The 26,975-nt window shown below is 33.7% G+C and overlaps 1 protein-coding gene across 1 annotated transcript; it reads right to left on the reverse strand.

Moving 5' to 3' along the window:
• Window positions 1-7,048: 7,048 nt before the first annotated feature.
• Window positions 7,049-26,862, reverse strand: shrb (charged multivesicular body protein shrub). Its single transcript, XM_089250479.1, has 6 exons — window positions 26,428-26,862; window positions 23,166-23,343; window positions 19,855-19,969; window positions 13,744-13,864; window positions 9,905-9,984; window positions 7,049-7,323 (listed from the first exon to the last, which is right to left on the reverse strand). The coding sequence occupies exons 1-5, from the start codon at window positions 26,609-26,611 to the stop codon at window positions 9,920-9,922; spliced, it is 663 nt and encodes a 220-aa protein (XP_089106605.1). The 5' UTR covers window positions 26,612-26,862; the 3' UTR covers window positions 7,049-7,323; window positions 9,905-9,919.
• Between the last annotated feature and the right edge of the window lie 113 nt (window positions 26,863-26,975).

Raw genomic sequence — 26,975 nt, forward strand, 5'->3', positions numbered from 1 at the left:
TCTGTCCCAAAAGTTTAAATGACGAAAATGTCGATAAAATCACAAACACAAATTCAAAATAATATTCTTAAGTATATAATTGAAGTGCAATTCAAATCCATTAAAATAAATGTATTTTATTGAACACAACACTTCTCTATGATAGTGAATTAAAATAATATTTTTATTTTTGGTGGGAAATCAGTGTCAAAAATTTGAGCACTTCATGCAAATTTTAAAGACGACGTTGTGTCAGCTGAATTGACTCGTTTTTAGAGCGGAATGAAGCAGAGAGAACGTTTTTTTGATAGTGAATCAAATCAAATATCTAATTTATCGCAGTTCATCAGGAAAGATATCTAGAATCTCCAAGTGCAAATCAGAAGTTGAGACAGAAAAATTTCTAATGTTCTCAACGGATCAAAAATCGGCGTACATAAGTTCTTTCTAAAAACGTTTTCGATGGAAAAACCAAGATCAGGAAGGCCACATGCAACGTGTATAAGGACAGACAGACTTTTGGTCCACAGAGAATGATGTCAACTCAAACATGTCTGTACGAAATAAAAATGTGAAAAATAATCTGTGGCTAAATATGTCAAAAGATACCGTGCATAGACATAAGGAACTACAATTACATTAAACTGAGAAAGAAATACAGTCGACGCTCGTTATAACGACCATTCCATTACAACGACCGGTCCCAAATATTTCCAGTGCTATTTTTTAATACAGTTATTGTTATTTTAAGTGTTATATTTTTATCCAATATAAACAAAGCTGGTAAATACCATTCGAATCATTACAACGATTGAATTCAGCTTGCCTCTCCTCGTTTTTTTTTCCAAAGAAATTAACAAAATCCGTCATTTAGTGGGTTTGACCTCGACGTTTGATGCTGAGCCAGGGTCGGAACTAGAGGGAGACAACTGCTACGGGCGGCAATTTTAGGTGGGAATAAAGACCACCGTGCTATAAAATTATTGAATTTTGAAGTTGTGGGGGCGGCAAAAATCCTAGTTACGGCCCTGATGCGGGAAGGTCCTGATTTCGGAAGAGCAGAGGGTATGAATGAAACAGATGAAGGTTTTTAACAACTGGCTGTTGCGAAGATGAATTTTGGAGAGAGAAAATTCAACTGCCTTCGCGGGGAACCAGTAGTTGTGAGCTTGGCCCGAGTCTGGTCCGGTCCCATTCTGTGTACACGAGCTCCAAGGAAAGATTGAGAGATTCGTTGCCTTTGTAGTCTAGTGCGTTCACCCGAAAAGTGAAAGGACGTGGGTTCGATTCCCTGCAAAAGGCAGTTAAATTTTCTCTTTCCAAAATTCATCTTCGCAACAGCCAGTTATTAAAAACCACCGTATGGTAGCGGAGAGTGACGTCATCCTTGTATAAAACAGATGGTTTGAAGATAAGCAAATCCTGATGGTTAACTAGCGCCTTAATGGGAAACCTTGATTACCGTTTTTTATTTTGTTATATGATGGCTCCCACTTCCCACACAAGCGATTTTTAAAAAAAAATCTTATTCTAATTTTATATTTGCACGATTTTACTTGATTTCTTCTGTGGGAGAATACAGTAGATGCAAGTGAACGTATAACAAAGTACGTTCACTTGCAATAAAGCATGTAGTGAAAAATAAATGCAGGGGTTTGGCCATAACATACAATTTTCATAAATAGAAAATGTACATACATGATATACGGGAAGACTGGATGTTGTGAAGATATCTTGTATTTATTATTTGAGATGTTAATTTTTTTTTAAGGAAGGGAAAAACTCATCTCTGCCTCTACTGGGAGTCGAACCCGGGTACCTCGATTGCCGGACGAGTGCTCTGACCACTAAGCTACAGAGGGGATACAGATTTTTTCGCTAGAGCGTATATATGTGCCGAACGGAACCGTGCAATGGACGGTGAACCGATCAGCCAATAGCTCATGGACGACGAGCCACCAGATGGCTATATATATGACATGAATGTCGCTCTTCACTTGTTAATACAAGATATACGGAAGACTGGATGTTGTGAAGATATTTATTATTTGAGATGTTAATTTTTTTTAAAGAATGTTTTTTTAACAATGTACATACTGTACTGTATTATGAATTTTTTTACACATTTTTATCGCAATATTGTAGCAGAACAGGGTTGGTAAAAAAACCGGGGTTTTTTTGATTTAAACCGGTTTTTTTGTTTTAAATAGTATTAACATTAAAAACAATGAAATTTCTGAAAAATAATTCAAACTTCCAATAATTAACTAAAATAAAATGTTTATTAATGTAATTAACACTATTCCCATGATAATTAATAAATATTTATTACATTTTAACAAAAACCAACTTTTGCAACTTAATTATTTTTTGCTTAACTCAATGGATTACTGTGTGTTTGAAAATTCTTTTAATGTTGTTATTAATCATATAATATATAAAGGTTTTTCTCCAGTTACTTTCAGTACTTAATTAGGAAGCTATTTTGCAAAAACTAATAAAAATTAGGTGAATATAATGAGGCATAAATAATGCAGATTAATTAGCAATGATTTACGATATACAGGGTGATTATAACTAAGGTTCTGATTTCAAAACACTAAAAAAAGAACGATTGTCAGAATAACTTGAAAATTGACATGAATATTCCTGAAAAAATTCAATTTTATTTGATAAAGGGGGAAAAAATACTTAAAAATGTAAAATTAATGACATCATCCAACATGTGGGAAATTTGCTTGCAGAATGGAAACAATAGCCAGTCATGGCAGAATGATACCTTAATTATAGCATTTCACGATTTCATAATTCATGGAAACATCACAAAAAACGAAGTAATTGAACAAATAACTACAACTTACTTAAGAAATGTTAAATATGTTGTCCAACCTGAGGTTGAAAGCACAAAAATTGTTGTTCAAATCGGAGTATGCCATGGTTATGATGTGGATGTGCTTGCAATTCAGCTTTATTAAATCAAACGCGCCCCCCCCCCCCCCCCGTTAATATTCCTGAGGAACTTCTAACATATAGGGAATGTGCTGGAGATTGCAATCAATTCACCAAAGTTTACAATCTGACCACTGTTTATAACATTTTGAGCTACACCCACAGCCAGAAGTTGCAAGGGTTAAGGTGCATCCTGTCAAAATGGGTCTTCAGCAGCTGCTTTGCTGGTATTGCAATGTGCATCTTGATAGAAGTTCTATCCACACACTGATGCTGTGGAAGTGCCGAAATGATGTGGTTGCACAAAATAAATTATACTGCTGGCCAAGTACAGCATCATCTACTTGCACATTTTGCACTTTTTTTTCCTTTTGCGAAAGAAACTTCCATTGCTTGAGGAATATCCATGCAAATTTTCGTCATTCTAACCAGTTCTTATTGTATAGTTTTGGAATCAAAACTTATAAATATAATCACCCTGTATATAGTTGATTATTTTTCATAAATCTGTTACTACTATACAGTAGAACCTTGATTAACTGGGTTTAACAGTGAGAAAGTATAAAAAAAAAAACAACTATTGAATATTAAGACTGGGAGATATACAGTAGGAGATGTGCTACTTCTTAGGAGGAAAGAAAATGAAAATGTGAGGTAATGTTATTACTAGAAGTACACTAGTCTTTGCCCTTTAGGGACAGCTGGTGTCTTTATTGGATTATAGGACCATCTGTCCCTAGCAGGATGGTGTCACTACTGTTGCTGCTTCTTTGTGAAGGGAAAAAGAAACCCTGTGAGATAATACACCACTACATTTAGATGTGTGATGCAATCCTTATTTATGAATTTGCTAAAGATAGAGCATCAGAATGTAGCCAAAGGTTAGAAAATGTAAGAATGAGAAATTTTGGCTTTTATATATAACTTTAAATGACTAAGATACTTCATATGAAAAATATATATATATTCTGGCCACTTTTATGAGACTTTTTGAAAAAAACCACTTATAAAATCTTATGTCATTTAAAGATATACCATCAGAATGTACCCCAAGGATATAAAATGTGGTAAAAATTTAACATTTTGGCTAATAATGAACCAATATGATATTTTTCAAGGAAAAAAAATGATATTTAGGCTACTTTGATTTTTTGAAAAAAACCAAGGTTTAAACCAAACAACCCTGTAAACAGAATGAATTTTTTTTTAATTTCCTCAATAAAACACAATTTTCCGGAGAAGCTAAACTTTTTTAAAACATTTGATATAACGACATCCCAATATAACGTTTTCCGTGGGAAAAAAAGGGGTCGTTATAACGAGTGTCGACTACAGTATGCATACCATGTTTATAATGTCACTAGAGAATGGAACGGAGCAAGAAAGTCTATTTTATGGAGAAAAATTGGTTGGAAGTAATATTCATTGAGGAGCAAAAGTGAAATATCAATGACTATCATGACTGGAACACTAACACTTACTAGCATGACGTTATGGAAGAGCTGAGGACAGTGTTTGGCCACGGTACGAATTTCACCTGATCTGCCAAACGAAAGATGAGCTCACATGGAACATGAAACATAGCAATTACATATCTTATAGTTTTTTGAGTTATGGTGGATAGAAGGAAAATGTATCAAATCCAAAAACCTAAATTTGTGAAGTTCCTGAGTGATCTACATGCAAATTAATCACATTTGAAAAGAAAAAATCCTATAAGGCGAGACCATTTTCATCAGAATAACTGGATTTAATAGCAAGCTACAAGTGCTGAGAGTTTGGAAAGTGTGAAATTGAACGGTCACCAAAATCTGTAACTGCTAATTCTACACACACCCTTCTAGCTACAATCGATAAAATTAACCAAAAAAAACCTTGTCCATCCCACCAACTTTAAAGAGCCTAAAACAAAATATATCAGTGCTCTAGCTCAAGAGAAATTTAGCCTGATGTTTGCAATACATCACTTAAATCAGCATTCATCAAAATAGACATTTGGAATTGGCAGTTACAGATTTTGATGACAATTTGATTTTGCACGAATTTAAATAAACCAGCAAAGCATTCTAGGAAAAGCACCAAACTCAAGCATAAATACAGAAATTTCAATCACGCCAATCTGTCAGCGCTGGCAGCTCGCCATTAAATCCAGATATACTTATGGAATTGCTGTCAACTTATAGGATTTTTTCTGTAAAATCAATTTGCCATCAAAATCTGTAACCACTAATTCCAGATGCCTATTTTGACGAATGCCAATTTCAGCGATGTATTGCAAACATAAGGCTAAATTTCTCTTGAACTAGAACACAGGTATGGTTTACTGTAGATCCTTTAGAAAGCTGCTGGTATTTTTATCCATTGCACTACTGGCCCCACCACACCATAATAACAACATACTAAATTCATCTCAATGTATAATAGATTTATTTCACATTCAAAATAACCAGGGCAAAGGATTCGCATAAAAAAATGTATTAATAAGTTCCTCGATCAAAGTCTTATCCCGAAATAGTTTATCCCCCTTATATAACATATTAAAAAAAGCACATATTTTGCACAAACTAAAAATTGATGCAAATTTATACAATTAAAAATAGATATTTGCAATATACACAAACGTGTTCAGCCTTTCTCATAAGTGAAACAAAACAACAAAACAGACTGTCACCGAAATGTTAGCAAAATATTAGGACATGTTATCTCACTGGCTACATGTATATAAAAATAAGGTTTCATCTAACTAATGCATTCATTCTTCTAGTTTTTTTTTCAAGCCAAGATAGAATTGAAAATCCAATCTAAGGACACGGAATCAAAATGGAAGGAATGGATCACAATTGCTAAAATTTTGAATGACTTGAAATCATGAATTTCTTTAGGCAGCCCTTGATTGCATCATTAATTTCTATGACTAAAGCAGAATGAATATTGATCATTAAACTGTTGATGATTTGAATGAGCAATCAAGTTCTTTGAAAATCTATTGACTAAAATTGAACTATAGATTTTTGATAGATCTCAGAAAGCATGAAGTGCAAATAATCATTATTTTAGACAAATATATCAATATTGTGTTTATACACAATGTCTATGAGGCATTTAATCACTATTCAGAGTAATAGGAATTTTATTTTTATAATTATTTCTTTTTGCAAAAGCATATTTGAGAAAATTTAGAAACTTTCCAAAACTCAAAATTAACACTGCAAGTAATGAATATTTTGTACTAGAATTGGTACTACGAAAAAAAAAAAAAAAACTAAAAATTTTACAATAATTCCAGAATGAAGATACCTTAAATATAAATACGTGTCTGTGAATTTTCTATAGATTAAAATACAAACTCATAGTAATTTCAGAAATTTGAGAAAATTTTCAATGGGAAGAAATTTATAATAGTAAATTCCAGAAAAATTGAAGTAACACTCCTGTGTTTCTGATAGCGCTAATAATTGTTTTAGTTTTACCACGAATTAAAATAAACCCAGCAAAGCATTTCAGGAAAAGCACCAAACTCAAATATAAATACTGAAATTTCAAGTACCAACTTTCTTTCCTTCCCTTGCAGTTACACTCGTTAGTTCACATAATGAGCAAAAACAAATTATACTTAATGTACATTATATGCTTCCAGAAATAAAAGTTCATTAACACATTGCAGGCAGAAAAACAAGATATTTGTGCAGAATTCTTATAGGGGAAAAATACATTTCAACTTACAGAACAAATCAACTAATTACAATTAAAGGGCAGAATATTTTGTTTTGACAAGAAAAAGAAAAATAGTAGGGAAAAAATAACTTTGTCAAAATTGCCAAAATGTGGGGCCAAGTAATGAGCCATCTTTTATTGTTCTGCATAGAACTGACTCGCCTACAATGTGTTAATGCTTGATAACAGTTTGATAGTTTGTGTACGTGAGAAAGTTGCTCAATTAAAGCTGCAGTTTTGGAAAAAAAATTGCAAAACAAGAATAAAAAAATGTATAATGATTTTATGTATGCATCATCACATGAATATAAAATTTCATTTGAAAATAAAAAAAGTAACTTCAAACTACAGAGCAAAAGGAAAAACAAAACTTTCCCATACTAAAAATAAACAGGCAGGACTCACAAACGCTAAGCAAATTTTTTATGAGGCTGTAATAATTTCACAGAATTTCCAATACAGGCTTCAATTCAGTTTTTGAGATTATTTTGTTTGTTTGTTGTATATACACACATTATACGTTTTCATATATGCTTGGCTCAGATATCTAAACTTAAGTTCAACATTCTGCTGGCGTTGAAATAATAGCTGTGTTGCTTGGAAAAAAAAGGTAAGACACTGTACATTGCAGAGTTCTAAATCACACGTCTATGGAAATGATATAGCTCTCTCCTCCGAGTACTACATGAAAGAAAAAAAAATGAAAAATATCTCTCAGAATGATATTAAATTAATAAGGCAAATTTCATTCAAATGTAATGGCTACTATACAACTACGCTATATGATGCTTCTTTCAGGTTGTTAGACTAAAATTCAGAAATTAGAACAAAAACTAGACATTTGATACGCTATTGTGGCGGCGTTTGTCAGTAGATAGGTGGCCCATACTAGTCAAAAAGCAAACATGGGTGAAAGAATTTCCCTTCGTGTTTGGAAATTGAAGTGCTTCAAATGGTTCATCCTTTGCAAGACATTTTTATCTCGTGCTGGACGAATTGTCAGGTTGTTACATTATAATTTCTGGACCAAGGACATAACTCGGAAGAAGCAAAATGTATAATCATCATAATACAATACTGCATCATTTACTAAAGAACGCAGATTTCCCTTATGTCACAGAGTTTTAAATTTGGAAGTTATGTATTGCCCATGCCCATAGGTGTACGCATGATATCCTCAGGGTGGGGTTAAAAAAAAAATTCTGAGGGGAGGGGTTTACGCGTTTTCTTGCAAAATAACACTATAATCTCAGCTGGGGGTGTATACCCCTTTACACACGCCAATGCCAGGATAAACTGATAGTAATGGTACCAGCAGTGATGTGAATTGCAGCAACCCCTTTTGTGAGACAACTATATTAACAGAGAGGTTAGCCGTTGTCTTATGAACATGTGTGGTGAGCTTGAATTTTTTCTTTCTACATCAAAAAACACAAACTTGGCACAGATAATACACAAGCACCTTAAACTTTGGTATTATGGCTATGGAATGAATTGAAGCAGGTTAGCACTCATCCTAAATATGGATGGCTGCTAGCACCTGCCAGTTGTGAGCTATGCCACTGTCAGCAGTTGCTCCTCTAGATAAACCTCACATGTTGACACAAAATGTCCTTAACTACCTCAAAATGCCAGAATTACACTGTAAAAATGTGATAAAAATCTTCTACAAAACTTGAAAAAAACAAAAAGCAAGCCTATTGGTTACATTCCCACTAATATAACCAATATGTTTATTGGTTGCATTTTTCAAGTTTTATATTATAGAGCTTTTATAAAACTTTTAAAGTGTAATCCTCACTTTAGAATTTGAATTTGCAACATGTTTTTAATAAGATGAAATAATCCAAGTAGAATGATGGTGTGTTTACGGTGAAGAAAGCAAATCATTAAACTAAAACTTTTTTAAAGTTTCACCTTGAAAATAGGTGTACAACTCTGGCTCGTAAAACATGTTTTCAAAAGACATGGTTCACAACATAAATACATCAGCTTGAGGTTCTTGAGCAATAGCCACCTATCATATCCAGCCCCCAGAGTTAAAAACAACCCTCTGGATATTGATGCTATGGTTTAGTGCTGATAAAATATTAGTGAAGCCACTGGTGTATGCAAAAAAGGAGGTTTCAAAACTTCTTCCCCCCTCTATGTTGAGATAGTTTTTTTTGCAGTTAAAAGAAAGCCTTTGCAAAGAAAAAGAACAGATGCAATCCCACCCTTCAGATAACCCTAGCTATCTGGATACCGGATGGAAAGGAAAAAAAATTACTACTTAAGACCCCCAACCTTCCAAATTTTGAATGTTTTTTTGGGTCCCCCTTCCTTTCATAGAACTCTTTCCCTGACTTTTATCAAAAATTTGCATACTACCCAGAATTTTGCCAAATATTTTGCATTTTACTTGACTTTCCAAGGTGATATTACAAGGTCACTGGGACCTTGTAATGTCACCCTCTTCTGATGAATATCAATTGGCTCGAAATAAACAAATCTCTGAAAATGTGGAAAACTTAAATTACTTCTTTTTCTATATATAACCATTATGATAAAAAAAAATTCTCTGAAATGTGTCTATAAAGCAGATACAAGTGTTGAAGAAATGCCTAGAAATATCAAATATTACCCCCCCCCCTCCCACTTCAATATAGTATCCCTATTCTGTTATGGTTCATGTCTAAGACAGAGATGGCTGTGGTATAGAGGACATAAATCATTCATCATTCAAGTCAAGACAGATGGTTGTAAATCACCACTAAATAATGTCATGGCTGTGACTGGCATTGGTTTTTGCCAACATCTAATCTGCTACACTTTAACTGAAGACTAAAAGTGGAAAGTGCCAGTAAGTGTAAGTAACTGTTTTCACTAGCAGCCCATTTACACGCTCTTTTGAACTACTTGAGGATTACCAGACAATTTTCATGTCAACCATATCACAAAGCATTACTCATTTGACACTTTAATGAGTAAAATAGTGTTTGAATTTCTTCGCCACTTACATCGTTTAGTATTTTTAGTCCCTAGTTCATAATGCAGGTAAACATTTTATAGCAGGGGGGGGGGGGAAATAGCAGATTGGCCTTACTCACATAAATTTAAGCATGCTACAGGCTATCTTCATTTCTGATAACAATCACACTGATGCTCGTCTGCAACTTTCAGAACAGCCCAAGTATATACTCACAAGTAATCACACACACAAATAAAACTTTCCAGTTCATATAAGAACTATTTTTAAAATCAAAGAAAAAACATGACTAACCATATTTACAAGCCATTACTGAGCCCACATTTCAAGTTCTTTGAATGCATCTTCCTCTTCTGCAGGTTGTTTGGCTCGTGCTGTACAGTGAGAAAAAAATGGCAGATGAAATTTTCAGAGCTAAAAAAAGCTCAATATGTAATATATTTTAAACTTGCTCTTGTGATTTTCTTGCAGAATTAAAATTTTTTTTTTCTGCATTTGTAAATAGATAAATTTTAATGAAATGAAGCATTAGGCAGAACAATGGTGTATGTCATTTTTTCAAACTTTAGAGGAGAGACAAATAAGTCATCACTGAACTAAGGAAACACCTTTTTTGCCTGGATTGCAGCTGAATGAATGAACGCCAGGGGCTATGCCACCTGACTTATCCTGTTGTCGAGATCTCTTCCAGCCCAGCTTCGTGGCAGAGTCTGGAACAAAGTGAGTGCACCTAATAGTCTGAGTGTGTAGCTATAGTGTTGTCTGATATTTCAGTGCTGTCATCTATATTTCAATCTGAGTGAAGTGTAATGATTGAATATATGTAACGTTGCAGGCCTGCTGCTCTGTGGCGAGACCTTTTAATGAAGAGATTGGCTCGCATTTGCTCCTTGAAAATAGGAACCAAAAAAAAAAACCAACTTCAGCCTACTACCACTGTGGTGCCGATGGGGTTCAAACCCGGATCCTCACAATGCGAGTCTGTCACTATGACCACTCGACCACCACAGCGACCCTGGATTGCAGCTGCATAAAATAGCATATCAACTACATCTGTTGGTTTCTGCAGGAATTTATAATTCATTTTTCAAGCTTCTCCAATTCATGACGGCCAGCTTATCATTTTAATGGCATTTCCAAAACAAGTCTTTCATTCGTTTCATGGTGAAAAAAAATGTGGATATTGTCAACATCCAATAGGGATGAAAATATTATCTATTGGGAGTTTTGATATTGTCTGTTACGAAGAATGTTTTAGGTGGAACTCAGTTTTATGATTTCTTGGAAAAGGAGTAAAAGAAAAAGAGCTAAAAACTGGTTAGACGCTGAATATGTCATTTGGTTTTCAATGCGAGTATCGACGGCAGTGAATATATATATATATATATATATATTCAGGAATTCATCCTGATAAAAATATGCAGATGAAAAAATTTAGCATGTATATCAAGATCACTTTTTTTGAGTGAGTGCAGAAGTGATAGATGTGAAGTTCAATAGCTACAAATACACCATAAAGCTGTTTTGGGCTTATCAAAGGTTCTCTTCAACGGAAATATAAAAAAAAATCTGCTCAAGTTTCCTAGATTAGTGAAAGAAATAGTCTGTTATAGATAGAATAGCACCACAATTGGATGAAATTAAAACATATAGCCAGATAAAGTAAAATAAAATAAGAGCAAGTTTGTCTTTCTATAAGAAAGTTTGTTTTCCCTGAAGATGGTGGTAGCAGTAGACCCTTAAAGCTGTATGGCATTTTTAGAAATATATCAAAAACGTGAAATTTCATAAGCCCACTAAATATACATGTAACTACATTGTGAAATCCCTGACTTCAACCAAAATATTGAAAAAGCACATGTAAAAATTATCTTCATACTATACTTTCACTCTGTAAGGAACAAAGTTTTATAACAACATGGGATCTAGGTAAGTTAGAAAAAATCTTCACTGATGATACAAGCTATGAAACTCATTCTTTACTTAAACGATAAAAACACTGTAGTATGGATTTTTTCTATTACACTATGTAACATGATCTTTGTTCCTGGATAACCAACTTCATTTCAAATTACTTATGACTAAAAAGGATGGAAAATAATAATTCTATGTTTAAACCTTACTTTTGAACTCAAATTTTTTACAGGACAAAAATACATTAACACATACATTAACATACATAAAAGCAGGATTATACGAGTTCTAAGGAAGAATCACAAAAATATGTGATAAATGGCAGTTTTTCCCTAGAATTACCAGTTATTGATCTCACAAATCATGTATACCTAGGGGTGGCAATATTTCATTGAAACTAAAGCAGGACATACAGCCAATTCTCACCAAATCAATTAAAAAAATAAATTTCCCTCCCACTACCAAGATCAAAGCTACACCAAACAAAAAATAGCTGACCAAAACAGTAGATATATATCCAACAGTATAATTGCAGTCACAGCCTTTCCATTACTCTGCACTGTATAATGCAATGTTAAATTAAAAGAGAAAAACAAATACAAACACACTACTAATCTCACGTAAATATTTAATTTTACAGTACTACTTTACTTTTTGGCCATCAGGACTGACTGGTGACATAAGAGGGGTTCACTGTTTAAATATGAATAATTTGTACAGTTCTGATGTTGACCTGATCATTTGATCGTTTTTGTCGCACCACGGTCATTTTCTGCACACGAGGACTTGATCGAACCATAAGTATTCTTTATGGCCATTATATAATATTTTATCATGTGTATATATATTGTTTATAATTTTCATTAATTGCATTTTTAATTGGGTTGCTGTATTTGTGAAATATATGACATCCATATTTTTATGGGCATCTTTTTCTCAGCTACCTCGATGGGCCTTTTTGCCTGTTGTGGCATTGTATTTGTATTGTATTGTATGACTGATCACTTAAAAGCAAGAATGTAACCATTATACATAAACACTGCTCACATTAGTTTGTCGGTCCTAGATGAGAAATCAGCCATATTAAAAACACCTATAGTATGTTCCCTATATTTTCTGTGGCAGAGAGATCAGAAGAATGGTTTTCTAGGATTACAGTGAAAAATTTGGAATTAAAGGAACTTCCCAAAAAAAACTCAAAGACTGAAATAAGAGGCTTGCAAATCTTTGTTTGCATGCTTAATGGGTACCTAGGTAATCACAGGATCAAAAACTATCTTCAACTTATGGAAAAACATAATTATCTATACAAAAATGGAATGCCCAATGTCTCTCCAAGTGGTAAATTACATCCCCCTGCTCCTCTTTACAAATTCAAAGAAAGCGAAAAGGGTGCTTACTCAAAACAACACCTTTACCAAGGAATTCTCAACTTAGAACATCTATATCAGGGAAAACACATAAAAAATATCATGGATTTTATTTTTGGGGGCTAAAACATGGAGATGAAGTGTATATGGGAATAAAGATTGAAAAAATTTCCATCAAAAGAAGTTTTTTTTTAAATTTGAAACTTTATTTTAAACCTAATTTTATATTCTTTGAAATGCCTACACGTGGGACTTTTTTTGGGAACAAAAAGTTTTGTTGCCGATATCCAGTCACCCTATCCACCAATGGTAAATGGCAAATTCACCAAATTCACAAATAGCGATCACTGTACCACAAAAATGAAGTTTGAGGTGAATAATCAATATTTTCATAATTATCGGGCGCGGTAGCCCGGTCGATAAGATGCTCGCCTAAAGTACCAAAGGATGTTTAGAGGTATCGCGAGTTCGATACCCGGTTCGTCCTTGTCAGAAAATTTTCCTGACACAGGGATACAACAAAAAACGGCGACTTGACCGCAGGAAAAAATTGCTACCGCAGGGAGTCCCCCATCGAGGGGTTAGCGCACCAACCTCTCGATGAGTATAAAAAAAACAAGCCTGCCGTTCGGAATCGGCAATAAATTGTAGGTCCCGGTCTAATTAGCCCTCGTGTGCAGAAAATGACCGTGGTGCGACAAAAATGATCAAATGATTCATAATTATCCATGCCAAGCAAACACAAAAATAACTTCTATCCAGGAACAAAGAAAAAAAAAAATTTGTTAAATAGTGCTGTAGCAAAAATCACATTAAAAAAAAACAATTTAGACGCAAAAAAAAACATACATGGACGAGCAGGTTCAGCACTTGGAGGACTAGGCAGTTCATCAGCAGTAGGACCAACATCCAGCAACACTTTGTCAAGTTCTTCTTGCTCCAATGCTTCCAGTTCTTTTGCAAGCTCATCCTTAAAAAAAAAGTAATAAGTGTGAGAAAAATGATTTAAGTCGCACAATGAAATTAAAAAAGCATTCATAAAATTCTGTATCACCACATGCACCCACTACACCCTGAGGTTATGGATACAAGACTGAAAAAAAACACAATAAATCTTCACCAAATGCATTTCCATGAGTAAGCCTCATTCAACATTATTGCATAAATAAATGCAGAAAGAAACTGAGTGGATAACACTGGGTCTTCTATACATCAGTGAAATTACGAAGAGAGAAGATTGCTATAACTAATCCCCTTAAGAAATCAACACAATTTTTTTTAAATAATTGAACTGCAGGTAAATTAATGGTGGAACCATTCTTTAAATATTTCACATATGAATATTTAACAAATTTCATCTGCCAAATATTTCACATATGAATATTTAACAAATTTCATCTGCCAAATATTTCACATATGAATATTTAACAAATTTCATCTGCCAAATATTTCACATATGAATATTTAACAAATTTCATCTGCCAAATATTTCACATATGAATATTTAACAAATTTCATCTGCCAAATATTTCACATATGAATATTTAACAAATTTCATCTGCCAAATATTTCACATAAATTAAATATCAAGTATAATTTTGATTTTTAAAACACCAGGGGGATATCTGTGTAACTTGCACACAAAAGAAAAAAGATTTTGGTTGTTCCTGAGATATGGGAGGTTAAAAAATTTAAAAAAATATTTCTCACTTAAGACAAACTAGAGTAATTTATAATGTATGTTTCTTGAGTGAAAATTTTTTTTATTCCTACATTAAAACTAGAGATGGGATGAATATTCGGTTTCTTTGCTGACTATTTGGCTCAGTCAAATGTTGCTTAGGTATTTAGCCAAATATTAATATACATCAAACTAATTTTTAAAAAATTATAGGCATATTAATCAGAATTTTTCATGTAAATTAAAAATTTTCTGATTATATTTTATTGTGGTGTGTATATATATCCCTTCTGTAAAAGAGGTTACGGCAGGGTGAATTTCTAGAATTAGAGATGTGAGGTGAGAATATTCTCCTGGATGTAAAAATTGGAGAATAATCTAGAATATTCATTTTTCTTTTAAATGAAAAAAATTACTAATTTTATTTATATTATGAAATATATTCTCATTGCCTGAAACATTAAAAAAAAAACAACAATTTTTGGTATAACCATCTCATAGTGATAACTTTTAGTTTGAGAATATTCTCTCGGTCATGATGAGAGGTTTTAAAAGTTTGGTTATGAAGACTTTAGGAACTTTATGATTAAAACCTTGATAAATTATTTAAAAATTAGATACATTTTCAGAAACTAGTTCAAAACAAAAAAAAAAAATTAAACCAAAGTTTATTGATAAAGGAAACTATTATAATCACCTTCATTCTAAGAATATACAGACCTGCTGTTTTGTTCAATGTATATACACTTAAATTCTGTATCATTCATATTTTTTTGCAAGTTGTGAAATTCAGCCATGTTGGTTTCATTTTCCCGCTTTTAAAGTTTAATATTGTGGGCTATAAATGTCAATATTCCTCATCTTCTTAACAGGGAGGGAGATGGGGACAGAATATTCTCTGGAAGGACTATTATTATAAATTACTGGAGAATATTATCAAAAATGATAAGAATTATTCTCAAATTATTAATAGAGATTATTTATTATAACACATGTTATAAATATTCTTGAAAATATTCTCTGGAAACTTGAGAATTACTATTTTCGATAAGAATATTATATATTTTTAAATAACTGGAGAATAATAAGGATTATTCTCAAGATATTTATAATAGTCCTGTGCTCAGATGGAAAAATGTTGTCACTTTTAAAATTTCCTGATGGCAAATTTGTAAATAATATTTTGTCAACATGCGATACTGTTGGCTTTTTGACTTATTACAATTTGCCTCTGTTATTTCCTCATTAACTAAAAGAGAAAGATTAAAATTTGCACCTTCCAAAATTTCAAAGAACAAGACACTGTGGTGTGAGCAACTCAACTTTTCGGGAAAAGTGACATTTTGCCATCTGAGCACAGATTTTGAATATAAGAACATTCTCCAGTAATTCCTAATAGTAGTCCTTCTGTTAAATATTCTGATCGAGAATATATAAGATATTCTCAAGTTATTTTCTATAATATTCCTTCCAGAGAATGTTCTCCCAAAGATTATTCTCTAGAATTTACATCTCTATCTATAATAGGGAAAACATGAAAATGAAATAGAATTCTACTGCAATAAGGTAAAAGTAGACATAAAGTTCACTACTGAAATATGTATCTAGACAAGATACAGCATATCTAGGCTAACGAATGCCTAGGCTTACTAATTTTTCAGCTAATAGATATTTTTACATTTTTCTGTCTCAGCTAGCAAATGTGGATGCAGCTAACAGACATTTTAGTTTATATGAATGCATCAGCTCTCATAAAAAAAGGCAAATTGAGAGCTGAATTTCTGTGCCAATCAAAATAAATCCAACGATTAACTCACACAAGCTAGATTAATATTTTCTATCTTGGGATCTCTTTCTAGAGACTTTTCTCTTTCAGAAAGACTCTGAGCCATTTCATGTAAAATAATGATCAAGATAACAGAAAACACATTAAAAAGTCTTGGACTTGAATGGTTTCACTGCATATGGTAATTCTTAATACCAAACTGGACAGTCTGGACATTCTAGGAACTTATATTTTTCATTTGCATGTGTATGAGAGAGAAATGAGCTGAATATATTGCATAGCACACTGCTTCACACACTTTTTTTTTTCACTATGGCTCGTGAACCTGACTGCATAGTGCAAAATTTAAAAGACATCCAGCTTTCCTATCTTCATTTAAACATTTAAATTATCCTTTATTCATTTGTAAAGTTGTTTATCTCAGCCTTCCGTCAATTTCTATTTCATTTTATAATGCTTCTTAGTACTTTATTAAAGTTACTTTGAAATTTTAAGCAGTTCCTAGAATGAATTAAGCTATTTTCTATAGAAACCTATAGATAAGCTAATAAATTATTTTTGTTAGCTGAGGTATCATTGTATTAAGCTACTGAAAAAAAACAAAAGGGACAAAGAACACTTAAAAAGGAAAAACAAGAAAACGAGTCGTAAATTTCCTGATTTACTAGTTCAGAGTAAATAAATGGTTGATATTTTCTCAATTAGATGTAAAATTTCAAATTTTAGTGTTGAAAAAAAAAATTGATTCTTCAAAATCATTTATTATATATCATCGTTAAATTTGATTGTCAATATCATGTAAATAAAAATTGTTCAAGTATCAATTTTTTTAATATTCAAATGATAAATCACATAATTAAAATTTATTTCCAATCACTTAACATTTACAAAAACCTTATTTCAATTAAAAACACGAATTTTATTTATAATTGTGATGATTTTTAATAAAACTGATATTTGGTCAAAATATAAACCAAATATTCTGTAGGCTATTCTGCATCTAATAGATGACCAAAGAAATAGTATAAATAATTTGTGAACTCCTTTCATTAGCTTCATGCTAATTTTTATGAATAAAACAAGCAAACTTCTAGTTTTAAGCCCTTAAATATCTTTAAAGCAGGGTTGGCAGGTTTTTGACACATGGCAGTTTTTGACGGTTTAAACTGTCATGTCAAAAACCTCAAATATTGCTTTTCAGTATAAAAATTCCCATTGGAAATACATACGTTAATTGCATGTAATGTTTAAAGTGACTGTTATACAAAGAATAAATATTGAATGTGACTGTAAAATAATTTTCTACTCTCTACAGAATTATTTTGCACAAAATGTTTTTTTTCTTATAAAATATACAATTCGAATAAAGCATAGCATAAACACTGAAGGGAAAACTATGGAATGATTGGACATTCTCTGATTCAAGAACCATCTTGAATCAGAGAAAAATCTTCCAAAATTTTTTCAACTGCTTATATATGTGCTTTGATATAAACCATCTGCTTTACTCTTTTTACAACAAGTTTCTAAAAAAGTTCATTACATCATATATATTTAATGTTGATTTATTATTAAATTATCTAGATCAGTTTCCTCAAACTTTTTGTTCCATCGCCCCTTTTATTAGAAAATTTTTTCCTCTCATCGCCTCCCAACTCCAGTGAACCCACAGAATCCTATGTTGAAGTTTGTACCTTCTATCGCCCCCGGACCATTCCATCGCAAACCAGGGGTGATATTGCCCACTTTGGGAAACACTGATCTAGATAATCACTAAGAGATACTTAAACGATACTCTTATTGTGCATAACATTGAAATATATCTAGTGATCAAAATATTAAACTGTAGGACTAAAATGTCATTTAATTTGGCAATGCTAGCTTGTGCATGATGCTTAAGAAACTCCTGTTACTTATCCTTAGTCAAACTTAGTTATTCTTATTTTTGCAACTATGAGAAGGTTTATTTACTAGCATTTATAATGCAATGGTTTTCCAATTGAAGATATATTTAAATGTGTAAAACAAATGCTTTGGGTATCAAGTCCTGTCAGCTCTGCTCTTTGGTTGAAAATACTCTTTAAAACTGAATTTATACACCCGGAGCTCTAAGAAATTTTTAGGTGAAAATAAATGAGTTTAATTAGTGTATTAACAGATGCTGCATGAGAATTTTTATATGGAATAAAATTTTGGGCAAATCAGAAAATTTAAAATATCAAATAGATTTATTTTTGAGTAATTATAATTTGAAATATAAACCTTTTAATCTACATAAAGGTCAAGTGTTTTGTTATTTAGCATATCTGTCAGGTTAACAAAAACTATGACAATATTCATAAGTTTCTGACAGTTTTAATACTGATTTACTTTCTGAAGTCTAAAACCTAACTCTGATGCTTAGCAAATTGAACACAGGTAATAAGTAGCTTAGATAAAATGAATCGCAAAATTATATTTTATATGTTCTAGACTCTTATGCTGAAAAATTCAAAATTGTAAATGTGTAAAACAAATGCTTTGGGTATCAAGTCCTGTCAGCTCTGCTCTTTGGTTGAAAATACTCTTTAAAACTGAAAATTTATACACCCTGAGCTCCTGTCATCCTATGGGATATGTTCAAAGCCCACAGAACTGATAATGTCAAACCGAGGCAAAGAAATCAAAAACATCATTGGTTGGTGGTGGCTAACGTTGATTGTACAGCCTTTAGGCCTGTTGATGTCACATCAACGTTATCAACAAGCCTCTCAAAGACTATTTGAGGAATTTTTAGATCAAATGGATCAGTTCCGATGATACAGAAACTACAAAAATTGGTGACTTGAAGAAACCTGACATTGGCCTTGTGGCAATGGGTACATGAGGCGTGGAATTCAGTTTCCACCAAAATTATCATCATATTTCAAAAAGTGTTGCATCAGCAATGCGATGGACGGAACTACAGATAATATCCTCTTTGAAAGTGACAATGGGGATGACAGCCCAGATGAGGATAAAAACGAAGATGCCACACCCCCCTATGATGATCTGATGGATTACCATGAGCTTGGAGACTTAAAAGAAACGTATTAAAAAGTTTGAATCATTTTCTATTGTAAATTTCCGTAAGCTATTCATTTTGCATGAAAATATAATAATTTTTTATTCTGAAATGCACAGATTTTTTGGGGTCGGCTTATACACGAGTATATATGGTATTTAGGTTTTTGATGGTTTAAACCAGTTTTTGACAGTTTAAACCAGTTTTTGATGCTTGTCAAGTCAAACACAGATTTTTGATGTCAAAAACTCAACCCCGCTTCAAAACCTATTATTTTAGAAATTTTAGACCCACAGAGATATAATTCTCATATCCAAATTTTTTCTCATCTGAAACAGTTTCAGTCAACTTTTGTTTCAGATATTAAAGGTTCTATTATACAAAAACACGTCTATGTTTTGATATAATCAGTAACATTTTAATAAAATTAAAATTTCCCAAAAGTTCTACCTCATCGAAATCTCTGTCAAAACCCACAGGATTGGATATAGCTTCCGATATCTCATTTGCTAAATCCTGTTGCTCCTGCACATCATCCATGAGATCATGAACTTTATCAACGTCCCTAGAAAAAAATGATGAAAAAAATAAATAACTTTCTAAACTACTCAGCAAATGATACGACACTGATATGATATTCAACAACCATGATACTGTTACATTATTAGCTTATACAGTGACTAGACATGGAAACAATGGAACAGGACTATCTAAGTCAATTCTTACTGAATATCAGAGTTCTGCCAAATGATTATCTATTTATGAATAGCAGGAAGATCAAACTGTCATTCATTGTTCTTTGTGATGATTAAAAAAATAGCTGGGACATCTGGTAACACCTTACTAGTATAAATACTTAGAAGCTAAATTGAAATTTAATACTCAAATACATGTAGTTTTCACTTCTTAATAATATTTTTTCAAAGCCAGAGGGAGAAAAAAATAATGAAATAAAAACTATGTCTGAAACCTTTGGCATGACACAATCATCTTGAAGCAAAATCCATAAAATTCCTTCTAATATAATTAGAAATTTATAATTATTTCTGAATGTCTCTGGCAAAAGAAAAATTCCACCGGAGAAAGCTCAGATTTTCATTGTTGTAAAAATAAAAATGATTTCAAAGTCAGAGAAGCGTGAATGCTGAAGCAACAGCTGTGAAAAAGAACTCCAGAATGAAATTCCGAATATGAATGCTGATACGATGAACAAAATAACTAATGATATAAAAAGTTGGATTTATTTTTTGGACAAAGTACTTTAATTCTCCCAAACAGTAATTTATGAGAAAAGAATGTAATATAACCTCTCCCATGGTATGTGCTCTTCAACCATGTTTTTTTTTTTTTAATTGCAAAAAAGCACACATAAATACAAAATAAAGACAAAAGAACAAAAGACAAAACATACACTATGCAGCTCTTAGGGACCCATTTGGTCCATCCTAGAGCTTCAAAAAATACTATGTATAATAAATGGCGTGCTCTTGATTTATTTATTTCATTTTATTCATTTATCATTATTTTTAACCCCCCTCTCCCCTAATGGTATACATTTTTCAATCATGTATATACAGAACTTCTAACATTCACAACCCAATCAATCCTGATGTTTTACTAATTTTGCCACGCTGCTGTGTAGCGTGATATTTTTTCTATCACATTGTAGGTTGACAATTCTGTATGACCACCAAATGAGGTTTTGAAAGTTTCCCGGTTTTGCCCTAGATTTTATTAATGGATTCTGTGTTATATCCCAGTTTTTAATAATGAATTCCGAGATTTGTCCCAATTTAACAGGTACTTCAACTAGCATCCTAATTAGGATGGATCAAACAAAAATGGAACAGGAGCCACAGAACAGTTTTGATACATAAGTAGTGTAGTAATGACACATAGTTCATTTCAAATGTGATCTCCAAAGCTACACTAACACTCGTCCCACTGTTTCACTAAGCGGCAAATTAAGTCATTTGGTTGGGATCAGAACCAGTTCCAAACTTTGCCCAATGACTTAGCTGTCCGAAAACGACAACCCTTCAATTCCCATTTTAGTGGATCAAAAATGTGAAAGTCACGGCGATAGATCCGGGCAATACGGTGGGTGCCCTAACACAGTACACCAAAACTTTGCCAATGCTTTCTATATAAAGCATATATATAAAATAAAGCCAAGTGTGGGTGTGCGTTTATCATGCAGCAATAAAGACCAAATCGCCTGGCCCGTAGTCTTCTGTAGTGGTTTTTCTGCACGGCAACGTGCAGCTACATACGGCTGCTCTTATACAGAAAAGTTGGCGAAGTTTAAATGGTGAAGTGGACACACTTCCCCATATAACTGGATCCATCGCCATGTGCGACTTTCACATTTTCATTCTGTTGAAAAGGGCATTGAAAAGTTGCCATTTTTACTTGGACAGCGTTAATGGACAATGATTGAAACTGGTCCCGATCTCAGGCAAAGGACCTCTATGAGCAGGGTATTCACTGCTTGGAGAAATAGTGGGATGAGTGCAGAAGTGCCAACTTTGGAATCCAGAGATCCGGAGATTCTCCCGAGGCCCTTCCCCCCACCCGGAACTCACAGACTCAATCAAAAAAAAGAATTAACAAACTTTTTTTTGAAATTTTTTTTAATCAATTAAGAAAAAGTTCCATTCCTTCCCCGCCAAGGCAAGTTCTGCATTGTCCCTGAGCAGAATATAATTCCATGTCAGTCTTTCCATGCAGAATAGAGAAATCACATCTATATACTGTTCATAAAACATAAGTGTTTCTTTTCATGGATGCTATCAGTGATTGATAATCTTGGGTATATGAACTCTTAAAAGCTTTATATATAGCTCTTAAAGTTTTAATTTCTTTCTGAAGACATATTTAATCGGAGGAAACAGTTAAAAAAGTTCAAAATACAAAGCTGCTGACAAAAAACTTGTGTTTACCACACCTCTGTTAATGGAATACAATAACGATTATACATGAATTTTGATAACCAAGGCCATGCCCCTGATAAATGATTGCAGATAAACGCTACATAAACAAAGTCACGTCTTTGTCAGTTGCTTAAAAGCGGTCACCAAGACTTTTTTTACAGCTGCTCGATGGAAATGACCATGGCTGTCCATGGGTGTTTTCCCGAATGACGACGGCAGTCATTTATGTCACGACAATGTGAAAATTCACATAAAATCTTATTTTCTGCCAAAAACCGGAAAATTTTTAACAAATCTGGAGTCTCCTGCCTAAATATGGGCAGTTGGTAGGTCTGTGAGTGCTTGTGTAGCTGTGGAGATTACATTTGAAATAAACTATGTGTCATTTCATTCTGTGGCTCCGTTCAGTTTTCAATTGATCCACTCTTTATATTTCTAACACCTTCATGTGATTTCAAGGCACTTCCTTTCAGAAAAACATTGTTTTGCATTGTTCTGCAATAAGCCCTCGGCTGACTGGAAATGTTCTGCTGTAAAAATCCCTGTAATAGCATTTTCTACCCATTTCTTAACCCTAGATAACTAAACTTAAATCAGTGTTACTCAGTAACCAATCTATTAGGTAGTCTATTAGACAAATGTTTAGTTATCTAGGGTTAAAATTTTTCAAGATTTTTCTGTGGTAGCACCGATTGTTATGTAACGTACGTCACAGATTTCGATACATTCTGTTTTGGGTGTTCCAGAGTTTTATTCAGCAAATAAAACTCTGCAAACTCAATCGTTCTATACATACAGTCAAGAAAAATTAAAATAGTTGAAACTTACATGTGATCATGAGCACCTTTTAATGCTTCTGCGGCATAGCCCATTACTTTTAAAACCTCTGTATTTGTATTGGCATTTTCCAGGGCTTCACGCTGGTATTCAATGGTCGTGAGAGTTCCATCTATCTGTCCCAACTGTTTTTCGAAGCGCTTCTTTCTTTTCAGAGCTTGAAGAGCAGCTGTCAAATTTAAACAAATATGCAAATGTCAAAAAAGATATATCTAATGTACAATGATTTAGTGAATTTCAAGATGTGAAGATAAGTAGAGTTTATAACAGAAATATCAAAAGGGAAATATGGGTAGATCTAAGTAAAATCCCCCCCCCCCATATTATATTGCTATCAATCTTAGAAAAAGCTCATTGGGTACCGTATATATACTCTTTTGTAAGCCGACCCCCCTCATTTCAGGACCACCAAAACAAATTTAAAATAAACCAGTAAAAAAAATTGAAAACCTGCGTGTAAGCCTACCCCCCCCCCCCCAAAATTTGATGCATTTTAGGGGGAAATTCGTATATTTTCATGTTATCTTCAGTTCCATCCATCACGTTGTGATGCAATAATTTTTAAATATTTGATGACTTGGTGGGAATAATATTCACATCCTGTGAAACCACTGTCAGACCAGACATGACCTAGGCTCTTTCCCTTCTGGGATGTAAGCCTTTTAAACCCGTGAAGCCACTGGCACACTAGGCCAATGACGGGTTTCTTTAAGGCACCGCCTTTTGATGTTTCTTCACCTTCGGAACTTATCCATTCAATCCATAAATTCCTTAAATAATCTTCGAAAAAGAAGGCAGGCTTTCACAGTTTATAATAAAGTTCATACCTTTTGGGCTGATATGATGTGTTTCAGGCTTCTTTGAAGTAGACATTCCCTTTTACTGTAGTGGACATCTTCAGTGTGGTTTTCGACAAGATAGAAGATGAAACAGCCTGTTTGGATGGCTGTTATCTACTGATACTTTTGCTGGAGATCAGGAAGCATTAACCTCGTCATTGTGACATGGAGCAAGTGAGATGCCGATGGGACGTGGCGGCTTCCGATTGGGTGGGTGGGAATCGAAGCCTTTAAGTGTGAATGGAGGGCCAAAATTAAGAAGAGTTGATTTTCTAACGTCCTGATCTTAGTATTTCGGATTGTTTGGTGCCATATCTTGCTCAAGTGCAGCCTTTCTTCCTTCCTGTTGAAATCATCTTTGTGCGTAATGATCTCTATAGCTCCACGGTTTAACTGGGAGCAATGTATTTCTGAAAAAAGTGTCTTGGAAGTGGATGTCATGACTGTTGAGGAAGGCATGTTGAGCAACAGATTCTCTTCCAAGACAGAGATCCTCTCTTCAGAAACGCATTTCTACTTCTGACTAAACCGCACAGTTATAGAAATCGTTAAGCATAAAGACAATTTCAACAGGATGGAAGAAAGGCTGCAGTTCAGCAAGATGTAGCACCAGGCAATCCGAAATACCAAGATCAGGACGGTCAGAAAATCAACTCTTCCGAATTCTAACCCCCGCCCCACCATTCACATCTGAAAACTCAGATTCCCACCCATCCAATCAAGAGCTGCCACATCCCATCAACAAGACCGATCCTTCCATATCTCCAGCAAAAGGGTCAGGGTTTAAACCAGATAAAAAATTTCTTTAGCAAAAAGCAAAAATGGGAGAAAAGCTTTAGTAAAATGCTGCAAAGCTAATGATTGATGGTTGGATGTCTACTCATTTCGTACCTCCTGTATAAATTTTTGCGAAAGTGACTACTACTTCTTTTGCATTCTAAGATTTTCTTTCACATTTTGCAAAAAATGTGACCGTAGCTTAAACCCTAAAAAACATCAGTCGATAATGCTCATCCAAGGAGGTCATTTTGTCTCCTCACTTGTCAAAAACTACACTGAAGATACCCACCACAGTAGTGGATGTAACGTCTGCTTCAAAGAAGTCTGGAACACAGCACAACAACCCAAAAGGTATGAACTTTATTATAATCTTCAAAATGCTCATTCATGTAATGTTGCTGATTACATCACTGAGTATGTTATGAATGTATGTTAACACAAATCGTTGATTTAAAGCACAGTTTCTCCAAACCTCTCGCGCGCGTTCTATATATATCACCCTTTTCTTCAAAAAAAAATTTTTCTCATCACCCCCCATTTCAAGCCAACCCATAGGAGCTTGTATACTATATACAAAGCTTGCAATACCCCCCTCCCCCCTGGACCATTCTATCACCCTCCAGGGACAATATCGCCCATTTTGAAAAACAATGATCTAAAGGCTGTAAAATTAATGTTAGTCCACTGAGTATAGAAAGCCAATGAAATATTGATTTTTTTTTATTTTAACATCAGTTCTGTGGGGTTTGAGCATAGCTACAAAAACCACTCCACTGATTAATAATGCATCTATAACTACAAAATTACTCTACTGATTAGTGACGGCATCTAAATAATCCAATGATGTTGCAGATCCTCAAGCTAGTCGTGCAGAGGTTATGTGACTGTACAATTTGGTAAAGTGAGGGTTACTTTCCCCCTCAAAAACTGACCCTTGTATATGCAGACTCCCTCACCCTAAATTAATATTAAAAAAATTCAATAAAAAACTGCTTATACGTGCACAGTAATTCTGAAGACACTGACATGCCTCACAGTTTTATCTTGAAGATGTTTCTATTGTTTCTTCAATGTTTTACATGCAAGATGAATGTTACTAAGAATGTTAATGCATGGGCCCACTCATGCAGGACCGTCTTAAGAGCATCGTGGGCAACCGGGTCGTGATTTTTCTGAGGCCGATCAGACAAATTTACATGTACACTCCTAAAAAATTTCAACTGTATATCATTTTAGTGAGGCCCCTCTTCTCTTGAGGCACCAGGGTTGACCCATGCATTAAGATGGCACTGCACTTGTGCAAGGCCTGGGGCCCTAAGCACATGAAAGACCTTATGATAACGAGATTTAGTGCAATGTTTCTTTAAATTCCCAGCTATGTGTTTGTGACACATAACTGTTTTGGTGTAGTCGACTAAAACTTGGCGACTAAAAGTTTTCTACATATTTGAAATTGGCCAGCGTACCTGGCCTATTTAACTCGCAAGAAATTAATTTTCGGGAATTCATAGCGAATGTGTCCACCATACACTAGCTTGTGAGAGTTTGAAATCACTTGCAATGAATTAGTTATGGAATGAAAGTTACTGCACATATATAATATATACAAGAAAGAATGAAAGATTGAAAATAACCTCTCTTGTTTTTCGTTCCATTCTTCTTCGCAGTGACTATTTCTTGCTCGACCTTTCTTTCTAGGAACTCTTGCTTTTTCATTAACATGTCTTCGACTTCCCTCAATCTTTGGATGGCTTCCGCAGCTGTTGGCGCTTTGGCCCCACTTTTAGAGGGACCAAACAACTTCGAGAAGAAACTCATTTTTTTTTCTACAGGGGGGGTTTGTTTCTCTCAATATAAATCGAACTGCTTCTGTTTTAATCACTACAAGTACTATTTAAAGATCGACGGACACTAATTAGCTTGCTTAAATTAAAAACCTATATCACAACTAGCTAGGAAGATTTAAAACTTTCCTGATTACGAGATCAGATGAAATACTGCACAAAGACCTATGACAACCATTATCAAAAGAAGTGTGGTGTTGCCAAACACATGGAAAGTAATACTCTACAAAAAAATTGTTATTAAAACAAAGAAGTTATCTGAGAAAAAAATCTTTTAAAAATCACATATGTCTGCAGAAGTTATTAATTTAACTTACATTCTGCTTTTATTAATGTTT

The sequence above is a fragment of the Pholcus phalangioides genome, unplaced genomic scaffold (assembly GCF_987345545.1).
Source record: "Pholcus phalangioides strain wild (caught in Gottingen) unplaced genomic scaffold, Ppha-v1.0 ptg000024l_1, whole genome shotgun sequence".
Lineage (NCBI taxonomy): Eukaryota > Metazoa > Arthropoda > Arachnida > Araneae > Pholcidae > Pholcus > Pholcus phalangioides.